This window comes from Poeciliopsis prolifica, unplaced genomic scaffold (assembly GCF_027474105.1).
Source record: "Poeciliopsis prolifica strain line A6 unplaced genomic scaffold, Auburn_PproV2 SCAFFOLD008, whole genome shotgun sequence".
Classification (NCBI taxonomy): domain Eukaryota; kingdom Metazoa; phylum Chordata; class Actinopteri; order Cyprinodontiformes; family Poeciliidae; genus Poeciliopsis; species Poeciliopsis prolifica.
This window is the reverse complement of record NW_026562383.1, coordinates 8453012-8480077: the sequence shown is the minus strand read 5'-3', so window position 1 is coordinate 8480077 and position 27066 is coordinate 8453012. Positions and strand designations below refer to the sequence as shown.

Below are 27066 nucleotides of genomic sequence, written 5' to 3'. Positions count from 1 at the left end.
TACCAAATACCTTGTAATGCAGTGACTGCAAATTAGTGAAGATAATTTAAATGAGTTTTGATCTTAGATTTAATCTCCACCATCTACCTAATATGTTAAAGTGAAAAATAAAATATCTGGATGTCAGAAATTTTCAACATTGTTTTTTTTTATGTCATCTGTTTTTTGTTGTCATCCTTCGATTTTGAATTAGAGAACAATAACTTTAGTTGTAACTTTGATTAAAAGAATGAAAGTTCAGTTTCCAAGTTTTTCCTGTAATGGATAATAAAAGGTAGTAAAAGAGAACAAATAAAAATGATTCACTTTTTCTTTGAACAATTTCCATCATGCTTTCATTATTATTTTGAGCTTGAAAATCAAAAAACTGTCTCCAAATGCTCACTGGGTCGTGGATCACTAAACAGGTGGTGTCAGTGGAGCCATCTGCTAATTAGCATTACTTGTAAGACAACAATGAAACTAAAATGTGTGAGATGAATGAATAAGCGAGTCCACAGCCATATAATAACAGGATGCTAGATATTGTCCATATAGCCAGTTAAAAACAAGAAACAAGTTATTTACTAAGTGTACAGGAATATAGTGTCATGTCAGACAAGTTTCCCAAAGCCGATCAATGCAGATCCATTCTTTATGTAATTTCAAATCACAAGTTTACAGCTTTGCATGATACAACAATTGCTTTTTTTTCTTATTTTTTACTGAATAAGGAAAGGCAGAAAATAAACACATTTATTTTGATCTGTTTGAAATAAAAATCTTTGTCAGAAATAAAGCCAAACTTCCACATCTTGTCAGACCAGCTATTTGCTTCTGATGAACGTTTCTGTGTGCGATTCCTCTGATGCAGCTACTGAAATCTTTTCTCTTTAACGTGCCTTATTTTACTTGTGCTGCCTTGTTTTCAGCTGGCTGATTAAAGCCTCCACCTTAAACATCAGCAATTGTTGGGCCACCTGTGAAAATGATAAGTCTTACCAACACATTTCACTCTGCAAGCAAGACCTTTGAAGAACGCCTACAACAGCTAATAAAATGTTTTTCAGATGATTTTTAAGACGTGATGTAACTATGGAAAACTTATAATCCTTAATTTCACAATTTCTGAAATTGTTATACATACATGAGTATTTGATGGGGTGAATTATGCTTTCTCAGAGCTCAGTGGCCTTTTGAAATGTTTTTTCTTCTTAGAATATTACAGTGTTGATTGGTAACCTTGAGCCTGAGTTACATCCTGCCACTGGTTTATGTTATCTAGTGTTTTTGAACCATTTTCTCAGAAAATACCAAGAAGAATGTTTTGCAAAGGCTAGATTCCGGTTTGACCTTGGTTTTGAAATGTGTCAGTAACAAGCATTTCCTGAAGGTATAATCTGGTGGGGCTTCACCACCTGATGGCACAACAGGTTATTTATTATGTGAGCCGCCTAATGCTTACTCACAGTGTATCCTGGACCAAGGCTAAGATTGTTTAATACATGTCTGTTAAGAGAAATGCTTGTTTTTTTCAATGCACTTTTAGTGGTTTTTACAGTTTTTTTGTTTGTCTTCCTGCAAGCGTAGTTTGGATTTCACTCACCTGCCACAGAGAGAGTTTACTGCTTATGCAACAGACTTATTTTCAGCACCGTTTTCAAATCAGTGGGCCTCTAAAATTTGGATCATATATTTAATAATACAACTCAAAATTATGTACAAAGTTTGGATTTAATTTTAAGAGCTTGAGGTGGATTGATGGTGCTAGATGATGGTATTTATTTATTAATTTAACACTGAGAATCTTATTTTGTCATATTTCTGTGATTCTGTCATTTCCATCAGTCACTTTAGCTTGAGCTGTACATTTTCCTCAGTTTGTTAGCATAGCTATCTCATTTGAAGCCATTTTTCAGGCTTGGAGAGTTTTGAGGAATGTATTTAACTGATTTAAATGAGTGTTGTGTGTAATATCTTAGACAATTATTTTACATCCTCTCATTTTTAAATCAAACTTTGCTTTTAATCAATGACTGAATCTAGTCTTTCCATTGCTGACTGTTGCATTATTTAGTGTTATCTAATCTTATCTTTGTCTAATAATACTTAAATAGCTACATGTGCAGACTTGAATTAGTTTTTAAATGAAAACCACTGACAACCATTAAAACCCGATTCTTCTATTTAGCCACCTTTCCTCAAGGTAATTGGGTCCGACTTGATTCTAGGACTAATTACACATCCAGTAATGCCTGGCAGAAGCTCTGTTATCAGTGTATTGTCCGATCGCTCTCGGCATCAAACAACCTCTTAGCTTATGATTGATTTTATGAAAGACCCGATCTGTTCTGTTATAAGCCTACTGCCCCATTTTTTGAAATTGCATCGGCTCTTTCTCCCTTGACTTGACACCATGTTTCCTTTTTTTGTGTGTGTGTTTTTTTTAAGCTTACAATATGCGACGGCTGTGGGTATTTTGTGCACACAAGTACAGAGCACCTCATGCAGGTTTGCTATGTCTATATTTTAAACATTTAAAATGCATGTAAGAATAACGCTAAATAAAACTGACAATGCTAGCTAAAAAAAAATAGCCAATTTCCGTTGCATTCTGAGCATTATTATGTTTTATACCTGTGTTTTTGGTAGATAGAAACAAACAGTGGGTTGCTGTTTTTTTTTTAAATAACAGATGCAAGTATCTGCTTCTCAAGGACAGGCAGTGACCCTGGTCCTGATATGAGCTAAATTGACCTAATGTAATGTGCAGTGAGGAGCTCCTCTAACAAATCCAGATCATCTCGTTATTTTCCATTCTCTCCTCTTTTGTCTACGTGACAGAGGCTTCAGAGCCTCAACGTGCTGACAGGTCAATTAGACGTCAATTTACATATATTCCTCAGTCCATTTGCCTTATCCATTTGAGCATGAAAAATGATTATGAGCCTTTTTGACCTGTGTACCATATCAATGTTGCTCAGACGACATATCCTTAATAATGTGTGACCCGTTCACCCTTAAAACTTCCAACTTCCCTCCCCATAGCTTTATCATCTTTATTGTCGTAATAAAGTGAGACTTCTATTTTTATTGGCTCTCATTTCCAATCCATACTCTATTCCCCATAAAACCAACCCCAACAAAGCTTTATAGAGTAGTTACTCCTCCCAAAAAGCTTATGGAGACCTTTTAACATGACAATTGGCGTGATATCACACCCTGTTCTTTTAAGTCAATGCAAAAACCTGAACTGCATTGCTCATTAATATTTCTTTATGAAATTTGTTTTTGATGGCGTGATTTGTATTTGTTGATCTCCAAATTAAGCTGCAGTTGCACAATTTTACAGAAATTTTAGAGTATATTGTGAAGCTACCACAAGTTATTGATCTGCCTGAAACAATATTATTTTAATGAATGCTTGCTAACTCTAACTCTTTTGTAGTGAGGTACCGGTTTCAAATGTCTCCTATATTTTGACTCAAACTAAGCTAAAGTTCCATGAAGCAAAATGAAGCCTTATGGATATGGTTTGATGTTTTCATCTATTAATTTCTTCTGAAGAATGTTGTCTGATCATTCATGTGTGAACTAAAGCTTAATATTATTGAGTTAACATAATTGAGTTAGGTAATAGATGAATAATCTGAGTCACACAAAATGGTCCACCTTTACTTTCCAACATTTGGCCAAGATTTAGGCACATAAATGCTACATCTTTTGCTTGGAATTTTGAAGCCATGTAAGAATGAAAAAGAATAAAAAAGCAACGTTCATTTTACTCAAACATATACCTATAAAAAGTAAAGTCAGAGAAACTGATCATTTTAAGTGGTCTCTTAATTTTATTCAGACCAATAAAACAATCAAACCAGATATTTTTTTTCTCTCTCTCGTAATTTGGTATTTAGTTTTCACCAAAGGGTTCGATCATCTCTGAAGTGGCTCAACATGATCTGACAGCCGTGCGAGTGAAATAAGATGTTCCCCTGCCACTGTGCTCTCTTTCTGCTCAACAGACAAAAAGAGGGAGTGTTCAGTTTTTTCAGAAGTGCCAGAACATTTGAAGGGCAATTTCAGTGGAGTGACAGAGTAATGGATGAAGGCAGCCAGAGCCATCAGTCAAGTGCTGAACAGTACCAAGTCAAAGTTCTAACAAACACCCAATCTTCAGTCTCTGTACTCGCTGCAAACTCAATTTCCCTGCCTGGCTGTGGAGTGCAACAGGGCATTTCTTAGAATTGCTATTTTTCCCATTGACCACATGAACGAGTGATAAAGACGTCAATATTTAAGTACTTTAAAAGGGGCTTTTAGTGCTTCACTGTGACCACAAATTAGTTTCAGTTGACTGCATGTTAACCTCTGCTGGTATTTTTGGTCTGTTTTGAAAGTCGGCTGGTCTCATCCTTAAGGTTATACACCTTGAGCTTGAAAAAGGTCACAGCTGCTGATCTAATTAAAATTTTCTACATGATAATTAGTATTCTTTCTGAGTTGTATTTTTTTTCACCCCGTATTACATCCCTGAGTACCTCTTTGTGTCTATTCTCTGCTAATTGTGACAGTGAGAATGATACTCCGATAAAAGAGGGGGTGGTGGTGAGCGTAAGTAAGGAGATCTCTCATCATCCTGTTTCTACCTCCCAGGGCACAAATAATTGAAGACGCTGTAACGCCAGTCCCTTCCTGCCCTTCTCAGACCTTTTGCTGACCTTTTTCTGTCATTTAACTGTATCACAAAGTGCTGCTGTCCCTGTGTGATGATAATTAAGTCAACTCACACTCCACATGTACTGGGTCTATCAGACAAAACAATTTCAACACAATGAGAATTAAATGTCATGGTAGTCAGTCGTTGAATTAGTTGGGCCAACCTTAAAGACCTTAAGTAGGAATTTGGCAAGATTATGAGCTGAGGTGCAGTATGCTACTTCTTCTTTTGTTATTGTGGTAAATTACCTATATATTGTTAGATGAAACACTTGGCTGATAGGAAGTGGTTTGCTTCATCTATTCACAATAAATGTTTTCTATTGACTTATTGAAGAGATTGTACATTGATTAGCATGTCAAAAAATAATTGTTACACACAAAACTATCCTGAGCATGATATCCCACTGCTGCCTTCAAATATTAATCCTTCACTTTCATTTTCAACAAAAGAAACCTTATTGCTTATGGTTTAAAAAAACAACACAATCTTTCATTCCTTTTACATTTACTGCACCCAGATTTTGTGATTCAAGGTTTGATTTTTTTTTTGTCCATGGCACTTTGTCCCTACAAAAGTGAAGTGTGTTTCTGTATTTATGTAAGTCTAAAAAGACATGAGCGTTTTAATGTGCTCCAGAAACCTGTTGGTTTTGCTGCTTCTCAGTCTCTCACTGAGATTTATGTTTGCAAATTTGTCTAAATAAATAGAGCCGTTCCCCGAAAACAAATAGACGGTTTTAAATTTACTCTAGCTGAGGAGTCGACAAATGATCAAACATGACAGCGACGCATGCTTGAGCTATTGCTTGCTGTCTGTTATGATGAACATAACTAGCATGCAGAGATCAATGAAAGATGACAAATTAGGTTATCTTCACTCCCACAGAATGTCAAACATATACTTCTCTTTATGTCGGGAGATATTCTGGGGAATTCTGCATGCAGTCTCAGCCCCACGGTCCAACACCCTGCTGGCCTATCAGACAGCTGACGTCTGTCATTTTAATAATTCTGCATTAGTGTGCAAAAGCTCTCCTGGGTAACACAATTTCCACCTGTCACATTTCATATATGTTGCACTTGCTTTAACTCATGTGAAAATGTAACCTCAAACAGTTAATCTGAACATAATTTCATTTTATTTCATTCTGAAAGAAAGACAGAAAACCTGATGAGAGGAAAATGTGAAAGCCAGTAATACAAACTAACCAGATAAGAACGCTACGTGCTGAGATTTGTGTGATGCAGACTGTTTATAGCGTTATGACCAGCGACTGTTGATAAAATGTAAAGAGAAATAATATTTTTAAAAAAGGATGACAGGTGGGAGTATTTTCGGGAGCCGCTGTATGTTACCTAGTTTGTGTTCAGTATTCTCAAAAGTGAAGGAAAACGTATTATTTATTCCTAGACGGGCTGCTCTGAAGCCCACAGGTAAAATGAATGAATCAAGCAAGCCAGGCAGATCTTGATTTCAAACTGCACCTGAAAAAGTTATTAATGGGCTTTTCAAATATACAAAAGCAAATTAATTGCTCACCAATATCTAGGACTTACTATCTGCTTGTTTAAAGAGGCACTTTGCACGCTTCACTTTTTGGCTATATGTATCTGGGGCATCATCCACCTCTGCAAGTAGAAGATGGAGTATGTGACCTGCCCTGCTGCTGTGCTCCATTCGATCTTCCACTCGTTAACATTTTCTGTATTGTAGATGAACATGCAGCTCTTATGCTGCACATTCTGCACATTTTCACCTTGCAGTAGGAGGCTGCAATGCTTTTTGTTGAAACTGTATGAACCAGTCTAAAGTGCTTTTACAAAGCATCTAAAATTGCAAGTGATGCTTCTATTAAGCTGTTTTTATGTGCAAAGTGGTTATTCTCCATGCATTTGCAGGGCAGGTAACTTTTAGTTTTAAACTGAATCCAGTTTTTATTCTTGGATGTATTTTAAGTTGAGATCCCCTGTCGGGATATGACTAATTTTAAGTGCTTCTTTATTATTATTATTATTATTATTATTATTATTATTATTATTATTATTATTATTATTATTATTATTATTATTATTATTATTATTGCTGTTATTGAAGCATTGCGATTGTCAACTTACTAGATAGAAGTCATTTTGCTGTCGTGGTGTTTGATAAGGTGAAACCAGTACTTTTTCCACTAACTTTCATCTGAAACTATTTTTCCCACATTAAACTGAGATCCACAGGAAAATTTGCAGACAATTTGGTCCAGACCTTTCATGCAGTATCTGTCCACATTTTGACTTCCCAGCAGATTTTTTTTTTTTCTGCTGAAGCTTCACTTTCACAGCTGGAAATATGAGGATTGGGTGGCAGGGGAGCATTTAACCTTGAGTTACCAGGAGGCAAAACATAATTCAGTGTAGTTTGATGTGAAACTTTTTATTCTGCCTGTCAGCAGTGGTGGATGAGGGCAATCAGTAATGTTTTTGGAATTGTATACACAATATCAACACGCAAGTGGTTTGTGTCATTTAAGTGTCAGCTGAAAGTGTGAGGCCATAACTCACACATTTACTGGCAGAAGATGATCCAGATATTTGGTTGTTGTGCCTACAGACATTTAGTTCTTTAGATTTTAGCATACTTTTTATTTTGTTAGAAGCAGAGTATTCTTGTGATGTGAAGCATGTGACAGAAAACCTACGTGAGAGTTCATCTGTCAGACTGCAGGTGCTCTGCAGTCCAGTAGTCCATGTCCTCCTCTTTTCTGTACGCCACTAACCTGACGGAGGTCGCAGTCAGAGACAAAGTGACTTTTACAGGTCAGGGGCTTTTGGAAGCTGAAGGTGTGTGATTTGTTTTAGAACATTGTCAGCCAATGATCCAGTAAAAATGTTTCACATTTGTGGAAAGAGATTAAAAATAGTACTGAAAAATACAACTTTTCTGGAAATAGGCCATTTATGCAAAACGTTAAAAGAATAGAACTCATATATATATATATATATATATATATATATATATATATATATATATATATATATAGTCTTCATAAAGACTCCTATATATATATATATATATAGTCTTCATAAAGACTCCTATATATATATATATATATATATATATATATATATATATATATATATATATATATATATATATATATGCCCTGAATATTTACACTTATCTCTCAGAATTATTAACCCTATTAAAATTTTTAACCAGATGAAAATGAGACCAATTCACAGCGCATTCAGTCACACTCTGCATTTCTTCTATATCTGCTACAATTAGTGATGACGGTCTGAAAGACCAAGGCTGAATAAGATTAGTTTCATCAATGCACACTGTTGAGTTAAGTGCTGATTTACTGTGTGATCATCTTTTTAGATATTTCCAACTGGTTATTAAAATCCCAGTTATTCCCTGAGGCCTTGTTTTGGTCAAACATGTAGATTAAAACGTGACCATTAAAGTGTCATTACTTGCAAAATAATGCAACTATTAAAGCAACTTTGCATTATAAGTGTCATTATTGACTGACTGACACTTCATGACAACAGTCAGACATTCATAAAGACTCCTTCATATTCATGACAGATGTTGTGTCATGTTTATGACGGTGTCATGTCAGTCTTATGCACACCCCTTCAAATAAACTAATATTTTTCTTTCCTAAAAGGTGTAATCAACATAAGTTAAAATGTTGCATTTTCACATTTTTTCAAATGTACATGTCAGATAAAATAGTCTGCAGAAAACATAACAAAGACAGTACCAATATCCTCGGTGATGACAGAGAGAGACATCATGTCAGTTTTTTCTATGAATATTTCATGTTTTTCTTGTGTGTGTGTGAGGCTCTTCCCTGCTGAGCAGATCTCCACTGGTGAGCTCGGTCAGCAATCTGCAGCTTTCACGCCTCGCTGCAAGAAGCTGCTGTTCCACTCATTCTTTGCCTGATGATCAACCAACGTGGTTCACGCTATTGCTGGATTGCTGCCAAATGCTAAATCATTCGAGCCATTACGTCTCTGACAGATCTTCTCCCTGGAAAAACTCGCCTGCTCTGCAGTCGTCTTGCGCAGCTCCATTCATCTCTGTTGTTGCCCACCTGGCTCCCAGCTCTCCAACTCTCTGTTCTGCTCCGCCCAGACGTCTCTCACCATCCTCACCTCACACAAGCACCCACAAATCGGGTCATATAACTATCCCCCCAGAGTAAAACTCACTACCAGAGTCACTAAGAAAATGAACTATTCTTTCCTTCTCATCCTCTCCTATCTATTGTATATTCACATGTTGTAAATAAACCACTCGCCAGTGCGTTCTTTGATTCTGAATGATTTTGGCATGTGGGTAAGGAAGTTAAACATCTACATGACACTTTTGACCAGGTCCTGCTCATCTCCATAGAGAAAATGTTTCTAATTTGTTGTATTTTCGTGTAGGAGTTGAAGTAGCTGGATAAAACACATTCATGGCACGCACATGTAGTTTCATCATCCTGGAAGTCAAAGGATGAATTATCAGTCTGTGGAGAGAAAGGCAACGATACATGTTCTTTTCTGGAGACTACAACCCGAGGCCCTGATGTCACAGTGGATAATAAGCCAGCAGCATGAAGAGGTTGGTACCCATTTGGTAAAATAAACATGCAGAAGCATGTGCAGGCTGTGTGTTGTGCAAGTTTACTCTTGAGAGCCTCTTGGAGGAGTTGCAGAGAAGAATTTGGATATTAGAGTTGTACTTGTTAATTTGAACCTGAACAGAGGAGATGTTTATGTTCATTTATCAACATCACTCTACAAATAAAGCAAAATGTCAAGTAAACCATATGTAGACCAGTCCAGTCTGTATTACTGGATAGAAAATTGTTTCCTGAACATTTTGGATAATTAAACAAACTGACCACGAAACATTTTTATTTTTTGTGACAAACAAACATAACAGGTGGCTTAAGCTAACCTAAAGATGTGTCCCAATTCATCACCAAACTTCTCCCACTGCCTGGATGTTGTCTTTCAGACCTGCTGCCATTTTGCAGTTGATATTGTAATCGCCAGGACTTATAAAGCTAACCTCTGTCACTGCTCTGAGGGATTATTGCAGCGACTCATACCAAATGTCTTTAGACTTCAACTCTTTACAGTTGCATCAAATATGGAGACAAGACTGAGAGTTCATTTGTATTCTGTCACTCACCTCTATCAGTGTGGCTGAAATACTCAACCAGAAATCAGAGGAAATCCCCACTACAGATCTGAGCCTATTTGTGGTTATATTCATGGACAAAAACAGTCTGAGCCTTTCTTTTCACCCAAATGTGAAGCACTCGAGGAAAAACTCTACATTAGCTGTGAGTGAATGTGCATTGACTAAGTATCCCCCATCTTGGCCACAGGGGTATAATTTCAAGTACTTAATCATATAAACTGCTTCTGCAAACACTTCTGAAAGAACAAGTTACTCCCAGGAGCTCAAATAATTTCAAGCATGGTACCGTGGTAGGATGTCACCGTGGAATAAGAAAGGTTATGATCCTGTAAATGATATCGTAGTGTATTGTACATGAAGGATCACCGAATGGGGCCAGTGGATGGTCAGAAAGTGCCAATTTTCTCTAAAGTTAGTAGCTCCAAATTTCTACTAACTTTAACTCATGTGTTTCCATTGCTAAGCAGCTGCATCTAAACCTACAAAAGCACTGAATGCAGAGGTGTAAAGGGCACCACCACTGGACTCTGAAGTAGCGGAGACATGTTCTCCGGAGTTTAATCAAGTTTTTCTCTGGTAACTCAGCAGACTAGTCTGGGTTATTTTACATCAGGAGAGTGTAACCACCTTGACGGCTTTGTGTTAAATGTGAATTTTGCTGCACAGGACATTTTGTGTTGTGGAACATAGTGAAATGAACTCTGGATTCCTGATGCTAACACAACAATTTGAACCATTTTATGCTCCTGAATATGCAGGAACAGTTTAGGAATGGCTTCTTTAGTTTCTATAAGACTGGCACCACTGCAACAAGCAAAATCCAAAAAGACTTAAAACATCAGGTTTACTTTGGAGGATCTTGGCTGGTCTGCACAGAGACCTGATCTCAACCTCAGAACACATTTGAAATCAATTAGAGTGGAGACTTGGAACATTGCCTTCTCGTCCAACATCAGGGTCTGACCTTTCAGATGCTCTGCTGGAAGTCGTTCCCACGGACACATTTATGAAGCAGGCTGTCGAACTGCACAGGTTGTCCCATCTCTATAATAACGGCTTTGTATGATAGATGGGATGTAATTAATATTTGTGTGAGTGTAAAATCAAGTGACCCAATACTTTTGACAGTATCATGAATTTCAATATTTTTCTTTACATTTAAAAGAGGTTTTACTTAGGATAGTAACATTGATGCAAATCGTTTTTGAGGATTCTGAGTCTCATGTCTGCACATCAGGTCATGTGTGATGGTATTAGTGGATCCATATGTAGAAAAGAGGCAGGAAGGGTCATGATGAAAGTCAATTTATAAAGCAGGAAATGGGACAGAAAACAACTAACTAGTGGAAATAGTAGAAGATCTAAGTGGAGGCTGATTGTAACAAAGTATTCAGGTTGGGAATGGATGAGTTAGGTGCAGTAGAACGTGGAGCTGAGGCTGAACAGCAGAAAGGATATAATAAAATAAGCAAAAAAAAATACAAATCTTTAAACAGAACACACAATACCAAAAAAAGGACTAAAGATTCAAAAGTCCAATGAACATCAAAATGACAGTCAGACATGACGTACCACGACCATATTGGCTAGAGGATCGAGCTAATATCAGGTTCTTGTATTTTATCTGACTAAAGTGAAGCCATTGTTGAAGACTTTGTCAGAATTTGGTCTTGAAACTCAGTTGATGCATTGTTCACAAAGTCACCGGAAGTCTCAACCACTAGCTTGAAGCACTTCAGAATATTTCTAGTATCACTGCAACCTGCTCTTATGTTGCTTGTTTTTTTGAATGTTGTTTGTCACAGTATTGAGTGCGGCGCTGTGAGTAAGCGTGCCGTGTCAAAGCTGTGAACTTTCTCCACACAGGAAGTCATTCGTCTGTCACCCGGTGACCCGCCGAGCTCTCCAGAACAGCATCTGTGTAAGAAGCGCAGAAGGGGAGGGGGAAGGTGTAGAACAGGGCGGCCAGATGAGCGTGTGACGTGTGTCGGGAGTAAAGGAGGGCAAGGCTGAGTGCTGAATCTGAGTGCTCATGCTAAGAGCTAAATAATTGCTTACTGCTGTGAAACCTGCTGTGGAGGAAGGGAGAGGTGGCTTTGGGAGGAGAAGGTGAGGAGCAGAAGGAGAAGCGCTCTAATATACTCAAGAGGCTAATAGTGCCATTTTTAGCTGAATTAGTTATCTTACACACAATGGGCTTCTCTGAAAATCCATCTCCTCATTCTTTCTGATTAACTATAATTTCATTTTATTTTCAATTTTTAAGTATTTTCAGTCTTAAAGCCACTAGGAGTGCTGTGTTCATTATTTACCTTTTTTCAGATCTCCTGCTGCTAAGCATCTTCTGCATGTTTTTTACATTTATACTAGTTCCTTTTGTCATGTAATTTAGTTTTTGTGATATATTTGTGATGAAGCGAATAATTGCTGTAAAACTCATTTCTCTATGTTCAATAAAAAATCAGTTTTATTGAATATAGAGATGAGAGTTGTGATCAATGTCTGATCTGTCTTTTATGTAAACCTTTAATCTGATAGTATCAAGTTTAGCAAAAATAATTTCAAAGAACTTTAACTTTAGATGCAGATTTAATGTAATGTGGTCCATTGTAAACTGTCTTTTCAATCATATTTAGACCCAATGCATTTTTATGTGCACTTTCTACATTTTCTGTGCGTGTACATGTCACTTGTTATAACAAAATTAACACATCAATCCACAATAGCGGATTGCAAATTTGACAATTGTCATCCTACATGAAATAGGCTAGATATCTCATGGCAGGACTTGACAGCTACATTTCTTCACATTTAAACCAACATAATAAACCTTGTTTTCTGAAATGGTAACATAGCTGGCAAAACAATACGCAGCCTGATAGAAGCCCCAGCAGTATATGTGACACTGCATCTCATAGCTATTTGATTACACTGACAGAAAATAAGCAGTAGAGTTCATCTGATGAATTACAATCTCTGTCTCAGAAGCTGCTGCTAACATTAATTTTATCCCAGACCACCAAAGCCCCTAGCATTGAATAATTAATATGCCCCATTCCTTTTTTGTGCGTGCTGGCTATAAGACAACGGCATCCCTGGCTGAAAAGACGGATTGAATGTAATCTTGAATTAGTGTGTTTGATCTGTGTTCTTTTCTCTTGTGTGAGCTGCAAGTTTTTCTATCTGAGGTCAAACAAAGACGTTGCGACAGACCTCCCCAGGGCAACTTATAGCAGCCTGCTATCTTAAAGAGCCTCTGATGAATTGCTTCAGATTCTGTTTTATTTTAAACTAATGGTTAGCTACAATGGCTGCACTGAGTTATAAAAAAAAATGAGTCAGGAATTATTTATATTAGGAACAAGGGTGTTGGCATATTATGTTTTTGAAAGCGGTCACTGTAAAACTTGATTATTCTAAAACAAGAATGAAACGAGACATTTCAAGATGTCTTTGGATGGGTTAGTTAAAATAAAAAAAAAAGATTTGAAAGATTCGCTTTAAGCATTTTCTTTTAATATTTAATATAATAACTTCTAATATCTTTCATTTCAATAAATCGTAATTATCGGATTTCATTATTTTATTTTTGTATTTTTCAACAGTTGCTTTGCCATACCTTGGATTTTCACATGTTGATTTTCACAGGTTTTATCTCAAATAAAACCTGTCTGGAGTAGGTTAGCTGTCCAACGTAAGTAACCATGGCAATCTGGCCCTGTAAGACGTTAAGCTGCATTCATGTCCCTGCAAACCCCAGGTTAAGCCTCACTAAGCCTGAAATCCTTTGTGATGGTTCAGGCTCCAGGTGATTCAAAGTTCAAAGCTTTATAAATACTTGGACTTCTCAAACCTTCACCCCGCAATTAGCCAATAAGAGCTCTTCAAAGCTGTCTGAACATTAACATGACTGATGTTCACAAATTGAATATCATGCAAGTTTGTAATCCCTGTGGGATCAATAAAGTATTTTTGGATAGAATTCAATTAATCCGTATGTCTTTTGTATTATTGAAGAACTTTAAAGAGAGCAAAACAACAAAGAAGCTAATTAAATGTTAGCTTGATAATAAAACACATGGAAAGATGAATGCTTCCCGCATAGCCAATCAAAACAAATCAAAGAAACAGCATTTAAACCAGCCTGATGCCTTTAAAATTAATGTCATTAAAACATAAAGCCTCGGCTGCATTTTGCAAGAACGTGTTTTAGGAAAGGATTTAGAAATTTTAAACTAACATTCACGGATGACGTCCACCAAAGTCGACATTTTCATTATCTCTCGTCGAGAAACGATATCCAGACCTATCACGGCAGTTAACTACATGCTAGTCTTTGTCCTCATTGTGTCCTCATTATACACCTTAGAGATAGAGAAGATAAAATCAAATTACAGCCAGCAGAGGAAAAGCTCATTGAAAGGCCATGAACCCTAATTTGTTTTTATCATCCTCCTCCCATTTGCATTTTCATTGCTCAAAGAAGCTGAAGAGCAGTTCCTTTGACTTATTTTCAGGTGGTGTATTTGGTGATTACTGGTATTTTTCTACATTTTAAATAAACAGGTTATTGAGAGTGCTCTTTCATCTGTGTACAGTCTTAATAAAATCAAACATTGCCATGTATTTCACATTATTATTTTAAATGACAGACCAACACAAAAAAAGTGCAATAATGCGGAGCCCATGTGAGAACATGAGGAAAAATGTTTTTTTTTGCGTTACCTTGCAAAACTTTTGCGTTCCCTCACAATATGCTTACTGCAGTGTTTGCCGGTCTGCTCTGTATATGGTCACAAATGTCAATTTAAACTTTTGAATCTATACACATTTAAAGAACATCAGTGAAAACATGTTTAGTCTTAACTGATTGAAAATTGATTTATTCACTGCATGTTTGTGCAAGGCTGAGATGGAGCTGCACATGAAAACTCAGACCAACATAAAAGAGACACAATCAAAAATGTCAGATGACTTATTACCCTGTGGTAATAACTCAGAAATAGTCCAAATAGTTTGCCTGTATTTTTTCTTATTTCACAGAAAGTTTCTGTTTAAGTCATTGGTTTGTGGTGCAACATTTTTATCCTAAAGAAAAAGATCAAACTTCATATATTTCACAACGAGATATTATCATAGATGAAAAAAACCTCACCAGAACCTTATAGTATAGCAGAAAGTACAATGGCCACCAATAGAAAGGTTTACAGTACTCAGTTATGCCGCATTAACTAATAATATTGCGAGAGAATGCAAAAGAAAAAAAAAAATCTCAATGTCCCCTTGGGGGCGTCATACAATAATGAGACATTGAAGAAAATTTTGATTTTATTTTTAAAAATGTGAAAAGTGTAGCTTGCATATGAATTTAATTGTCTTTAGTATTCTAACTAAAAGAGTTTGGAAGGCAGAATGAGGTTTGTTATAGTACCTTACATACATCCTAAACAAAACACTAAGACTTAAGTTTTCTTAAATAATATACCCTCAATTGTTAGCATTTCTAGGTCAGTCTGCAGAAACCTGCTACACACAGAGACAGAGTATTGCTGTGTGGATGCAGAAGTATTACAGTGGTTAATGAGTCCGTAAAGAAGTGCAGTTCAGTCCAGTCTTTAATTAAAGTAGAACAGTAACGACGACAGTGAGCTGGGCAATGAGGGAGAGTGAGGGACGGCAGGCTTAAGGCCCACTGATACTCCGCATGCTTTGAAAGTTCCTTTAATCAAGGTTTACCGCTCCCTCCCACCACGTTCACAGCCTCCAACACAAACACACAAAACCCACCGTGAGATGGAGCTTCTTCATCTCCTTCTCTCCACTCAGGAACAAAAACACCAGATGGATTGTCAGCAGTGTTTTGATTAAGAAGAGATTTAAATTTTCTGTTTCTATTTTGAGGTCTGACTGAGAGCTTGCGCTTTAAGCTCACTCCGGAGATCGCTTCTTATTGTTTTCACAATTATGTTTGCAGATCCTATTTGTCTGCTCTGCTTTAACTGTGGATTCTGTTGTTGAATAGCAGGATGTAATGCATCTTCTTTACTAATGATGTGCCACAGCTTTAATCTAAAGGACTTTAAATTCCCCAAAACTCCCGAATTAAGAGGGAAACTTCCCAACCTATTCTCTCCATGCTTCAATTTATCACACTTTATTAAGACTTGTACACCACCGGTGTGTATACAGTAGCTGTCAAGAGTTTGTCTTCATCTTCTGATTCAGTGCGCGCTACGCCTTCAAGAAATGAAAGTATGGCCCTCAGCTCTATTGGAAAGTCCTTCTTTGTTTCACCTACATACAGATGAATTTGATGTATCTCTCACTGTGATTCAAGACAAAGTGTGAGCAACTGGTAAACTCGACAAATTGAAATAAAATTGGAGGAAATTAAACGCTCTGTCAAGTCTTTTTACACAGGGAATACACAAATTAGTTTTGGCTCCTTGTGACAACACGTTCGCTCATGGAGAATAATTTTCTCATTAATCGTGCTCATCCTGTCCGTTTCCATTATATTAGCAATTTTACATTTTGTGAAATGCATATTTCCTGACAGCTTGACATTTCTGTGGATGGAGTTTATTGGACTCAGACTTCCTATGAAGCGCCATCTATTTTGTATGATTGGTGCTATTAAATTTGTTTCAGCTGACTTCTTTGCTTTTCTATATTAGTATTGCATGGCAAGGAGTCAAGGTCCTACTGAAAAAAATTTTTTTCAATATGCATTTACTGGAAAACAGCATCTTTTTCTGTTAAGCGTTGAACCCATTTGTACTTCTTTAGTCGTCAGTCGTGTTGCAGCTGCAGACTTCAGTGTATTTCATTGGGGTTTTATGTGTTTGCTATTATGAGTCGTGCATATTTATGCAGGTGATGATACATGACTCAGACGATTTCTTTACAATAATAAATCTGGTGCCCATTTTTAATAGAGATGCATAAAATAATGACATCAACATCAGTATTGTCTGACATTAGTCATTTGTTACCTTTTGTTTTATTAATTTTTTTTTTTAACAAATCAGTGTCATTCTGATCCAGTACGTAAAACTGAGCTGATAGTAAAAGATATCTGACAATATTATAACAACAATATTACTGAATTTTGATTCCAGGACAAATTTTCATCCTGTTTATGGTATAACAATATTCCAAGTGTTGGATATCTCACAATCCATCATCTGAAAATAGAAAGAGGATGACAAAGCTGCAAACCGAACAAGACAAAATCGTTCACCTAAATTGACAGGTCAGGGTAGGAAGGCATTTATTTGGAGAAGCTGCCAATGGACCCGTTATAATTCTGGAGGATCTGCAGAGGCGCCGTTATTCATGTTGTCCAGAAATCTGGCATTCATGGAAAATGGTTTCAATGGTTTATATCAAAACATGTACATATGTTAGAATAATCCAGTCAAAGCTTGTAGCTACAACATGATAGGATGTTGAAAAAGTTTTAGGGATACCAATAAATAAAGGAACCACTAATTGAAATAGACTTCTTTTCTCGATGCTCCACAGAGGTGAGAATATTCTTTGTTCCATCTGGTAAGGCAAAGTGTGCAAAGTATGCAAAAAAAAAAAAATATATATATATATATATATCTGCCACAACAATTTACATATACATTGGGCCATCAAATTTGTCCTCATTTCCTTTCCTCCTCTCCACACTTCTGTCATGTTCTCATATAAAAAGCAATCCAAGAAAATGCATTTCCTGCAACAGATGAAGCAGAAAATGGATTTGCATTCATCCTCAAAGTGTTAAGTAGAAACATCTTTCCCCCTTTGCAACAGAATGTCAAGGTTTATGCATAAAGGCAGCACCAATATATTAAATTCATATTATTGGGGATTTTTTTCCACTTACGTAAGACTTACAAGTGGAAGTAGGTTCAAGGCTACTTTTTCCTTCCTGCTTTTCCATACATCTGTGTTGAACTGCATCTCTGCAATTGCTTTGCCTATTTTGCACAGACTTTAAGTGTGAAAATACATGTAATCTCAAAGCCATTTGTTACAGACAGGACCATTATTTTTCATAAAAAAAAGGATTCAAACAATTGAGTCAGCTTATGAAGAGGTCTTGAAACACGCCTGGTGGAAAGTTTGTAAAAGGGTTTGGACAGTCAGACACACATCGTCTACTGCTGAAACATTCCTTTAGTTTCTTATCCAACACACTTCTCAGTATCAAAGAATCCAAAAACCTGTGCATGAAATGAACTTATAAAGTCACGTGAGAGACATGCCTTCACTCAGTGGAGTTAACTGGTGCACATGAAGAAGAATCAGAAACAATGATTGTCCATACGGCACACCAGGAGCTGGCAAAGTTTCTGTGCAGAGAAATGAAACAGAGGCTGAAATGTGGAATAATAGCTGTACTGTAAGAACAAAGCAAAAAGCCAGCTGCTGTGTTTTCTTGTTAGTTCAGATTCATTACCCACATGTTTGAATTCTCGTCAACCCTCTGAGTGGTTTCAGAGCTGCTGCTGGGTTTGATAATATTACTCTGGAGGGAGGGCAGTGAGTGTGTGTAGAGGCGAAGACAGAACACACAATGTTATACAAAATTATATTGAAATTCTTCTTCTAGCTTCTGCCAGAGAATTTCAAAGATCAGACTTTGGCATTGGATGGTTTATTTTCAGCAAACACACAAAAGACACTGCCAGAGTGAGACTTTTTGTTTTCCAAACATGACAGAAGGGTTTTACTGCTGAACAATCATTTTTAAATACTTTTAGATTTTTTTTTTTTTTTTACAATTCTTCCTTTAACTGTTGCTTAGATGACACGTAGCTTCGAATCATTCACTAAAACACAACAATCGCTAGATTTATTCATTTTATGCCACCAGGTTGAATTCTGTGTTTTTTCTTCGTCTTTTTCTCTTTCTTCCCAGGAGAAATTTGCTCCTTCAAGATCTTTGGTCAGGATGCCCCTTTTGAGGCAGTGGTGTTGAATCGCACATCAGGAGAAGGAGTCCTGAGAGCCAGCAGTCACGTGGACTGTGAGAGCCAGAAGGAATACACCTTCATCATCCAGGCTTACGACTGCGGTGCCGGCCCCAGTGGAGACAACTGGAAAAAATCTCACAAGTAAGTCCAGCGCCAACGTTACAAATCTTTATGTAACTCTGGATGTTGGCCTTAAAAAACTCCCTTTTAACAGCAAGAAGCCTCCAGCAGCGACCTGCCACAGCTGACCGGGTGTTTGAGACGACAGAAAATAAAGAAAAGAAACACATAGGAGGAGTACTTTCTATGGTAGAGGAAAAAGTAACGAGTTAAGAGCAGTAGAATCACCACTGGAACAGAAACGTAGCTAAACAGACAAGTCAGAGCCAATTTGGTAGACGGCACGCAACGTTTGTCGCAGCAAAAGCTCAGCCAATGTCCAGAAGATACACATGAGAACATGAAGTTGTTGGCAGAAGTCACAATCGATCAGAATGCCTGGCCAGATGTAGCTTCTATGAAGAGGAACATAAAAGACAACATAACACTGAAAGCTGAAATAATACCAAATAATTCAACATTGGTGAGCAGTAGGAGAATGTGTGAACATTTCTAGTGTGACGTGAGCCGTCAATCAGGTGAAAACTTGATCAATGAAGAGGAATAGTTCACAGAAACCATCTATATCAATAGCTACAATATTTTACATATAAACTATCACAATCTATAATTAGTACAGGAGATGCATCTAAAACTTGTATGTTCGTCTGAGAATATTTTGTGCTTATTGCCTTTCAATAATCTGCCTGCCTTTGCGTTTGCAGCTCAGGAAGTAGACTGGCAGACAGGCATAGTGGTGTGGACAACATCACATCAAAGTCGCTGCTCTTTGAGTCAGAGATGGAACGATGCTAAAGTAAACTACTGCTCTGTAGAGGGGAAAAAAGCAACAAGAGAGAAGGATGCGTGATGGTTTTTCTCCAAAGAAATTTAAATAAAAGAGTGCATGTATGTCTGTTTCTGTGTGTGCGGTTGCGACATGCTCCAGAGCAAAACACCTTAAATGTTCCTCATTAGGCTAATGGCATTAACTGGCCAGATGTGCCTTCTTACTTACACAGTAAACTGTGGACAGTGATGACTGCTGCTGCAGAAAACTGCATCTAATGTTATTCATTTGCAGATCTTAGCGCAAAAACATCAGTCAGATGGGCAAATTTATTAGCTTTAGTTGAGAGATTTGCTTGTGTATGTCAGAAAACACTAAACTGCACATTCTGCTGCACCGATAGCTTGTGACTAACAAAGACATTACTATGCGATAAAAAATAAAGAGCATTTTTTACCAGGAGCTCTTAAGCTTCATGTCTAATTTGTGAAGATCAAAGAATCAAAAAAATCTTTGTTATATTTGCCTACATATACGACAAAAAGATGACATTTATTTTAACCTGACTTTGTTTACATATTTTATACCTCAGTATATAAGGTGCATTTCTTTACCTGAAAATGTGGGCAGGAATCCAGATCTGGATTCACTTGCTGTTCCATCCGGATCCAGATTTGATTCTGTACTTCGAGAATAACTTTACCCAAGCTCTGGTTCTGAAAGATAAATCTGTTTCTTTCAAAGAATGCAGCAACAGAATCCAAAGATAAATACTAGATTTTTCAGTGCTGTGGTCAAATCATTAATAGTGAAAGCAAAATCTCTAATGCCGCCACAGCAAAGTCAAGACAAAAGGTTTGACTCACTGTATAGAATCATTTCTCTTGCCTGCAGCTATGCCAAGCTGCTTATTAAATCCTTCATATTCAGCTGTCAGACTTTGGCCTTGCCCTCTCGTTTTGTATTTTTATTGCCCTCTTGTGAAATTGGCTTTTGTTTCTGTTTTCATTGTCAGTTTGTCTCAACGTCTACTCTGGATACACTCCTGCAAGATCGCAGTAATCTACATAATCGTTGCTGTTCCTCTTCCTCTTCTGTTCATGCCGTTAATCCTCTTGAAAACTGAATTTATAGTTGCTGTACATCAGTAAATCAAAGTGCAATTAGCTTTTAGATGCAAATATGATGCACACACATACACACACACTTACATATATACAAACTTTATTCAGATATCCAATACACATTCTCACATCCCATCAAAAGATGTGGCAACATTGAGTTGGCACTCTGTCATTTTCTTCTCAAACAAATGCGTTGATGTTGCTGCTTGCGAGCCCCTGAAGACTCCACACTCTCATGCTTGTGCGTCTGACGACGAAATAAACTTTGGGGCATTTCAGTCCCCACTCATGACTCAAATTTTCTTTGTCATCTCTTTTTCCATACCTATTTTTCTTTTATCAGTACCTTCCTTTTTGTGTTTAAATAAATCACCCAGGCTTTTTTATGTCTGTATTTTATAACGGGCTTCCTTCTTTCATCTTGTCTTCTTGAAATCAGGGCAGTGGTTCACATTCAGGTGGATGATGTCAACGAGTTCAGCCCTGTGTTCAGAGAGTCTCTGTACAAGGCGTCAGTGACTGAAGGCAAGATCTATGACAGCATCCTGCAGGTATTTATTTAGATATTGATTGTGAGGTTGTTAAACTGAACCGCCAAGCAATGTCAGTTCTTTTTTGTTGGTCATTATTTATATGGTGTGAAGGGGGCAGTGAATGAACCAGACTCCTTTTTTGTTTTCTGGTGAATCCCTAGTGAGAACACTAGCCTTTAACTAAAATGTTGTAAAATTTCCCCCGTTATTATTTATTTATGTCTCTTATTTGAGATATTAGATGTTAAAGCTCCGTTTGTCTGAACTTAATTTCAGGTGGAGGCTTGGGACCAGGACTGTTCACCGCAGTACAGTCAGATCTGTAACTATGAAATTGTGACTGGGGGAACCCCATTTGCCATAGACCGCAATGGTAAGTGTTTTACATGCATGCTTGGGTAAGTGGTAAAAAGTTGAGGAACCTTTTTTTCTTGTTGTCCATTTGTTATGTTTTCTGGGGCACTGGTGTAAATGATAGGTATGAGCTGCTGGTTCTGATTCAAAGCAATTTGTTTTGTCTCATATTTCAGTGAAAAAATGTAATCTCCTAAAATCCTTTTGTTGAGAATGCATAATGTAAATAACTTGCTGTATATAACAAAGTGCTAGAGAAATAGTCATAGATATATATTTCACATTGTGCCTCGCAAAAGTATTCACGCCCCACAAAGTTTTCCACAGTTTTTACTTTATGTTGATGAACATTTTGGGTTCACACATCAAAAGATTTTATAAAGACTACATCTTAGGACTGTGAAAGGAAACTGATTCTTGGTTTTCAAATGTTTTTACTCATAAAAAATTTTAATTATTGTGGCATTTTGTATTCAGCTCTTATAAGTCAATACTTTGTGGAAACCATCTTTTGTTGCGTTACAATGTTTTGTACATTTAGGAACTGAATTTGAAGTTAATGACAAACCAAGTTCAGACGGATTGGGTGGACGGCATCTGCACATTTTCATGTCTTAGCATCGATTCTTCACTGGATTTAAGTGCGGATTTTGACTAGGCCGTTATGATACATAGATGAGCTTTGGTCTAAAGCATTACATTTTGACTCTTGCTGTGTGTTTGGGACTGTTGTCTGCCCTGACCCCACAGATTTCCTTTGGCCTGTTATTTTAGGTTATTTTAGGTGAACATTATAGCACACTCATCATGTTAATCGGTCTTTTATGAGATGTTTAAAGTTTAAAGTTATGTTACGTCTTAAGGTCCTTGGATAAACTGAAATGAATACTAAGGTATCGGAGTAAGTGGGTTTGAATGTAACAAGACAAAACTGGAAGAATTCAAGTTGTATAATTTTTTTTGTAAGGTATAAAGGGGGTAGGTAATAAGCTATTCAATAGAAGGAGAAAGAGTTCAAGAAAGTAAAATTCACCACTTTTTTTAAATAAATTTTTCTGAGTTTTAAACCAGGTTTACAATGCCCTCATAGGAAATAATTTGTGATTCAGTGCTTTGGACTCCTTTGTAATCATAAACATATTGTCTGAAATATATGATTAAATTTTATTACAAGCAGCAGGCTGTTTTCTGCTAACTGGATTATTTCTGCCTCACTTAAATACAAACAGAATGGCTTGATGAGAGAAATGGGACATTTTCTCTTTTGTACATGTTTTCCTTGTGATCTCTCAAACCTGGTGTAAACATGAAACGTCTGTGCTAAATATAGATGTGGCCAACATCGAAAACAAATTCCTCAACGTTCTGTGGAAGCTAGCAATGAAAGATATACTATTAAAGTGGGTTTGAAATGTAAAAATGTGCAAAATATGTCAGCTCCATGGTTCAGAAGTCACTGAACATTTACAGTATCTACACCAAAACCAAAGCTTGTTTTTTTTTATATCACTTGCTAATTTATTTCTTCCCTCCTGTCCTATCTGCTTAACTGGTTGTTTTCTATTTCTGTTGAATGCACAATTTAAAGCATATCTCGCTGTATAAAATCTCACTTTGGGAGTTAGAATGCATCTAGTTCAGTGTGATCTGAGTGCAGTGCAATGCAAGCTGAAGGTGTGTGTGTGTATATTTGCTGTTCAGTCAGACAGAAACACGAACTTTCTCCACAGTTACTCACCTCTCTCTGGGTGGTTCAAGCTTTTATTAATATTTTTTGTCTTATTGCTTTGTGATTTTAATCTCCAAGTTTTTTTTTTTTCCGTGTATTTGACACCAGTCTGACTTACTCTCCTCGCTCGCTCAATAATGCTGCTTGGAGGGCAGGATAAGCTGCAGGTTATTGGTTAGATTTTCACTGTACAGTCATGGTAACTTTGTAATGTGGAAGGGAGCACAAAATAGAAAAAGTAATTGAACTGCTCTGCAGCAAATACTTAATGTTAGATGGAGTTCATTTTATTAAAGAGTGAATTGAAAATGAATCAGGGATACTCTATTGAGTTTTTTATTTTTAAGATGTTATAAACAGGTAAGACTAGACCTGTACAGTACTTTATCGTGGTCGCTAATGCTAAGGGCTAGGACTAAGACCAAAGCAGACTTTTTAAGTGAATACTATTGTATCGACCTTTAGACTGTAGTCAAGTTTGCATTAATTGTGATATAAGGAGATAGTTTTTAGGAAATGGAGGTTGTTTTCTTCGTCTTGTAAATAACCACCTAATGTAAAAATTACGACAGCCGAGACGGGACAAACGCCTGACCCAAAACTCCAGCAATCCTCTTCTTCAACACTGCCCTGCTATTAAAAATCCCAAAATATAACAAATATGAGCACGTCTTCATGCTGTAACACTTCCACGTTCGTCTCAGGTCCAACAAGTTGACTTCACAACAGATGCATTCAGGTTCACTGTATTTATTCCAAGAAAAGAAAAAATCAAGTTGGTGGTTAACAACAGCCCAGCAGCTTATGGCCCTGTACACTAAATACAATTCAATAAATAACTCTAAACAAACTGTAATAGCACTTAGAAGCAGTTACCATTTGTGCAATTCCACCTGTTGTTAAGTGGCAGAAACATCGTTGGTGTGTTTCTATTTTATTTGGGTTTCAGACTGTCAGGGAGAGAGATTTTCCCTGTCTGACTTTGATTCCTCGCTTGTCTTCTTCTGTCATGTCAGCTTATCTTTCTTTTACATTCTGATGTTCTCTGAGCCGACTGGATCTCACTCGCTTCCTTCACTCCTCTTTACCAAAGCAGAGTGAGGGGGTTTTGTACCATCAAGCCTTCAGATAGTGACAGCGATGATATTTTCAGTGTTGCTAAAAAAAAACTAAACTAAACTAAACATGCCCTGGGTTTGCAAGAAAACCAAAAAGTGATATCTGAGCTTAAGCCAAACTGGCTTCATAGTATCCCTGGAAAATAAGTGGGAGGATAAAAAACATAGACATTTAAAAAAAAAAAAAGCTAAATTGCATGACATGTCCTAGAAATGACTAGTTTGAATCCAGGTTAAGTTTAGTTAACTAAACAAACAGCTAGTACTTGTATTTGTTCTTCTTCTCATTTTTTTTATTTTTAGTATGTATAAACAATTATTATTTTAGCATTCATAGCAAGATCCAAGGTATATTTTGAATAATGTCTATCTTAGCAGCCATTTACAGAACATTGGCTTCTGAAAGATTTTGCCCAAACTTAACTCCTGCGACCTTTCTATCAGCCTCAGTCATTTGTTGTGTGCGTTTCAACAGCGGGGATTACGACCAGGCCATTTTCTGAGATCATATCCTTTGACACTGAACACTCTCGACACAATCCAGAGTGGCTTTAAAGGTTGTGAAATCAGATCCAAGCAGCATCAATTTCAAATTGTCTTATAGTGATTATGGTTTAAAAGCCACAGATTGCCACTCCAAACTGTGTGGAAACCTGTACTTGGATTGATTTTCAAATTAACTTTGCTCATCTTGACATTTTGTGCAGGAAAATAAAAGGAAAGATAAGGAAAAGTCTGATCGGGATGGAAACATCTAAAGACAGTTTATGACAGCTTCACGGCAATTAAGCTTTGAAACTGCATTAAAAATAATTTCGAGCTCAGATGAAGTTTGTAACAATCTGCTGATCTTTAATAATTAAAGCCTGTGAGATGTGTCTCTTTGAAACAGTAACAACATGCAGTAGTCCAACAACTCAATTGATGATCAACAATCCTAGACAGTTGTGATTTCTTGAATCTGTTTTCCAGAAAATAAACACTAAAATAATCCACATATCTTTAAGAAGCTCTCTTTTTTTCTCTTTGTTCATCTCTGTTGAGGCACTGATGGTCTGTGCTTACTTTAATTCAGTATTTTCACTGAAGCTGGTGGATTTTATCAATGCATTCAAATGCAAACAATGTGAAAAGCAGCATCATTGGCTGCTTTTATGTTAATACAAAAATCCTAATAAGCAACTGGTATATAATGACGAGAATGTTGAACCAGTAAGAAATATTTTTGCATCTTCCTACTTCAAGGCTGTGCATTTAGTTTAGGATTTATAAAAAAAATTGATTTGGTAAGGCTGTTTAATAAGGCTGTTTAAGCTGCTATATCTTAGATTTTGAGAGTACAAACGCTGAGAAAAAAGGGCCAGAAAAATGTTTTAAATCACATATCTGTCTGTCAGTGACGCAAAAGGTGCAGATATTTCTTTCTCTTTATTCTCTTTATTTTTTCAGTCATTCTTTTTATTAAATTACTCAAATGAAAGTATGAGATAAAACTTTTAGAATCTATGAATTGTGTAAATAAACCTTTAGCTAAAGAATATGAACAAAACCATAAAACAGTGAAATAAACTTAATTCCTGAAATAAACCTTGTGGATGCTACATGTGATAATGTTGAATCTCAACTTTTCCACAACCATGAATGAAAATAGTGAACATTCACAGAGAAAGAGAGAAAATCAGCAACATGTAAGCCTTGATAAGCCTCCTGTGTGACTTTAAAATATGGCCACATAAACATGAATGTGTAACAATAAAGATCTTATTCTTTGTTACACTGCTTTTTGAATTCAGTGGCATTTGGCTGCTCTAGAGACATCGGTCTAAAGTCATTTGTTGCGTTTATGCAGACTGAAAAAGACAATCTGTCCATCCTAGTTTATACAAAATTTTCACAGGGAGGTTGTTTATTTTTCAATGCAATAGAAGTTCACTCAACTGTGACATCAGGCTAAAAGTTATTTTCCTTTCAGTTCCACGGTTTGCTTTTGCCTCTTTTTTTTTAACTCGGCATATAATTGTAGTTTCCTCAGCTGAGGAATAATCCCCTTTTTCTTTCTCTGTTTTCTTTTCCCTCGTAGGTAACATCAGAAACACAGAGAGACTGAGTTATGAAAAGCAGCAGAGCTACAGGATTATGGTGTCTGCCTTTGACTGCGGTCAGAAGAAAGCAAAAGAAGATGTGGCAGTTCACATTGAAGTCAAGCCTGTCTGCAAACCTGGATGGCAAGGTCAGAAACAACATCATGTGTGAACTGCACAGATGATGTCTTGCCTTGAAAACTCAACAGAAACTCACTGACTAGTGTTTATATGTTGCTTTCAGGCACCTAAATGTAGCCGATGCATTCAAAGTTGAAAATTGCAATTCAGAGGAGCCTTATGGGCCCACTCTGCTTTGTTCAGGAAGTTCTTTCTCATTTTATATCCAATGTCTCTGAAGGAAATCAAAG

At 36.8% G+C, this 27066-nt stretch overlaps 1 protein-coding gene across 1 annotated transcript in view; it reads left to right on the top strand.

Moving 5' to 3' along the window:
- The window catches only part of clstn2a (calsyntenin 2a), a 137368-nt gene that overhangs the window by 71831 nt on the left and 38471 nt on the right, over nt 1-27066 (top strand). Inside the window, exons 3-6 of the mRNA XM_055033227.1 lie at nt 18813-19008; nt 21320-21431; nt 21690-21786; nt 26695-26844. Coding sequence (XP_054889202.1) covers nt 18813-19008; nt 21320-21431; nt 21690-21786; nt 26695-26844 — 555 coding nt within the window. The remainder of the gene's footprint in view (nt 1-18812; nt 19009-21319; nt 21432-21689; nt 21787-26694; nt 26845-27066) is intronic.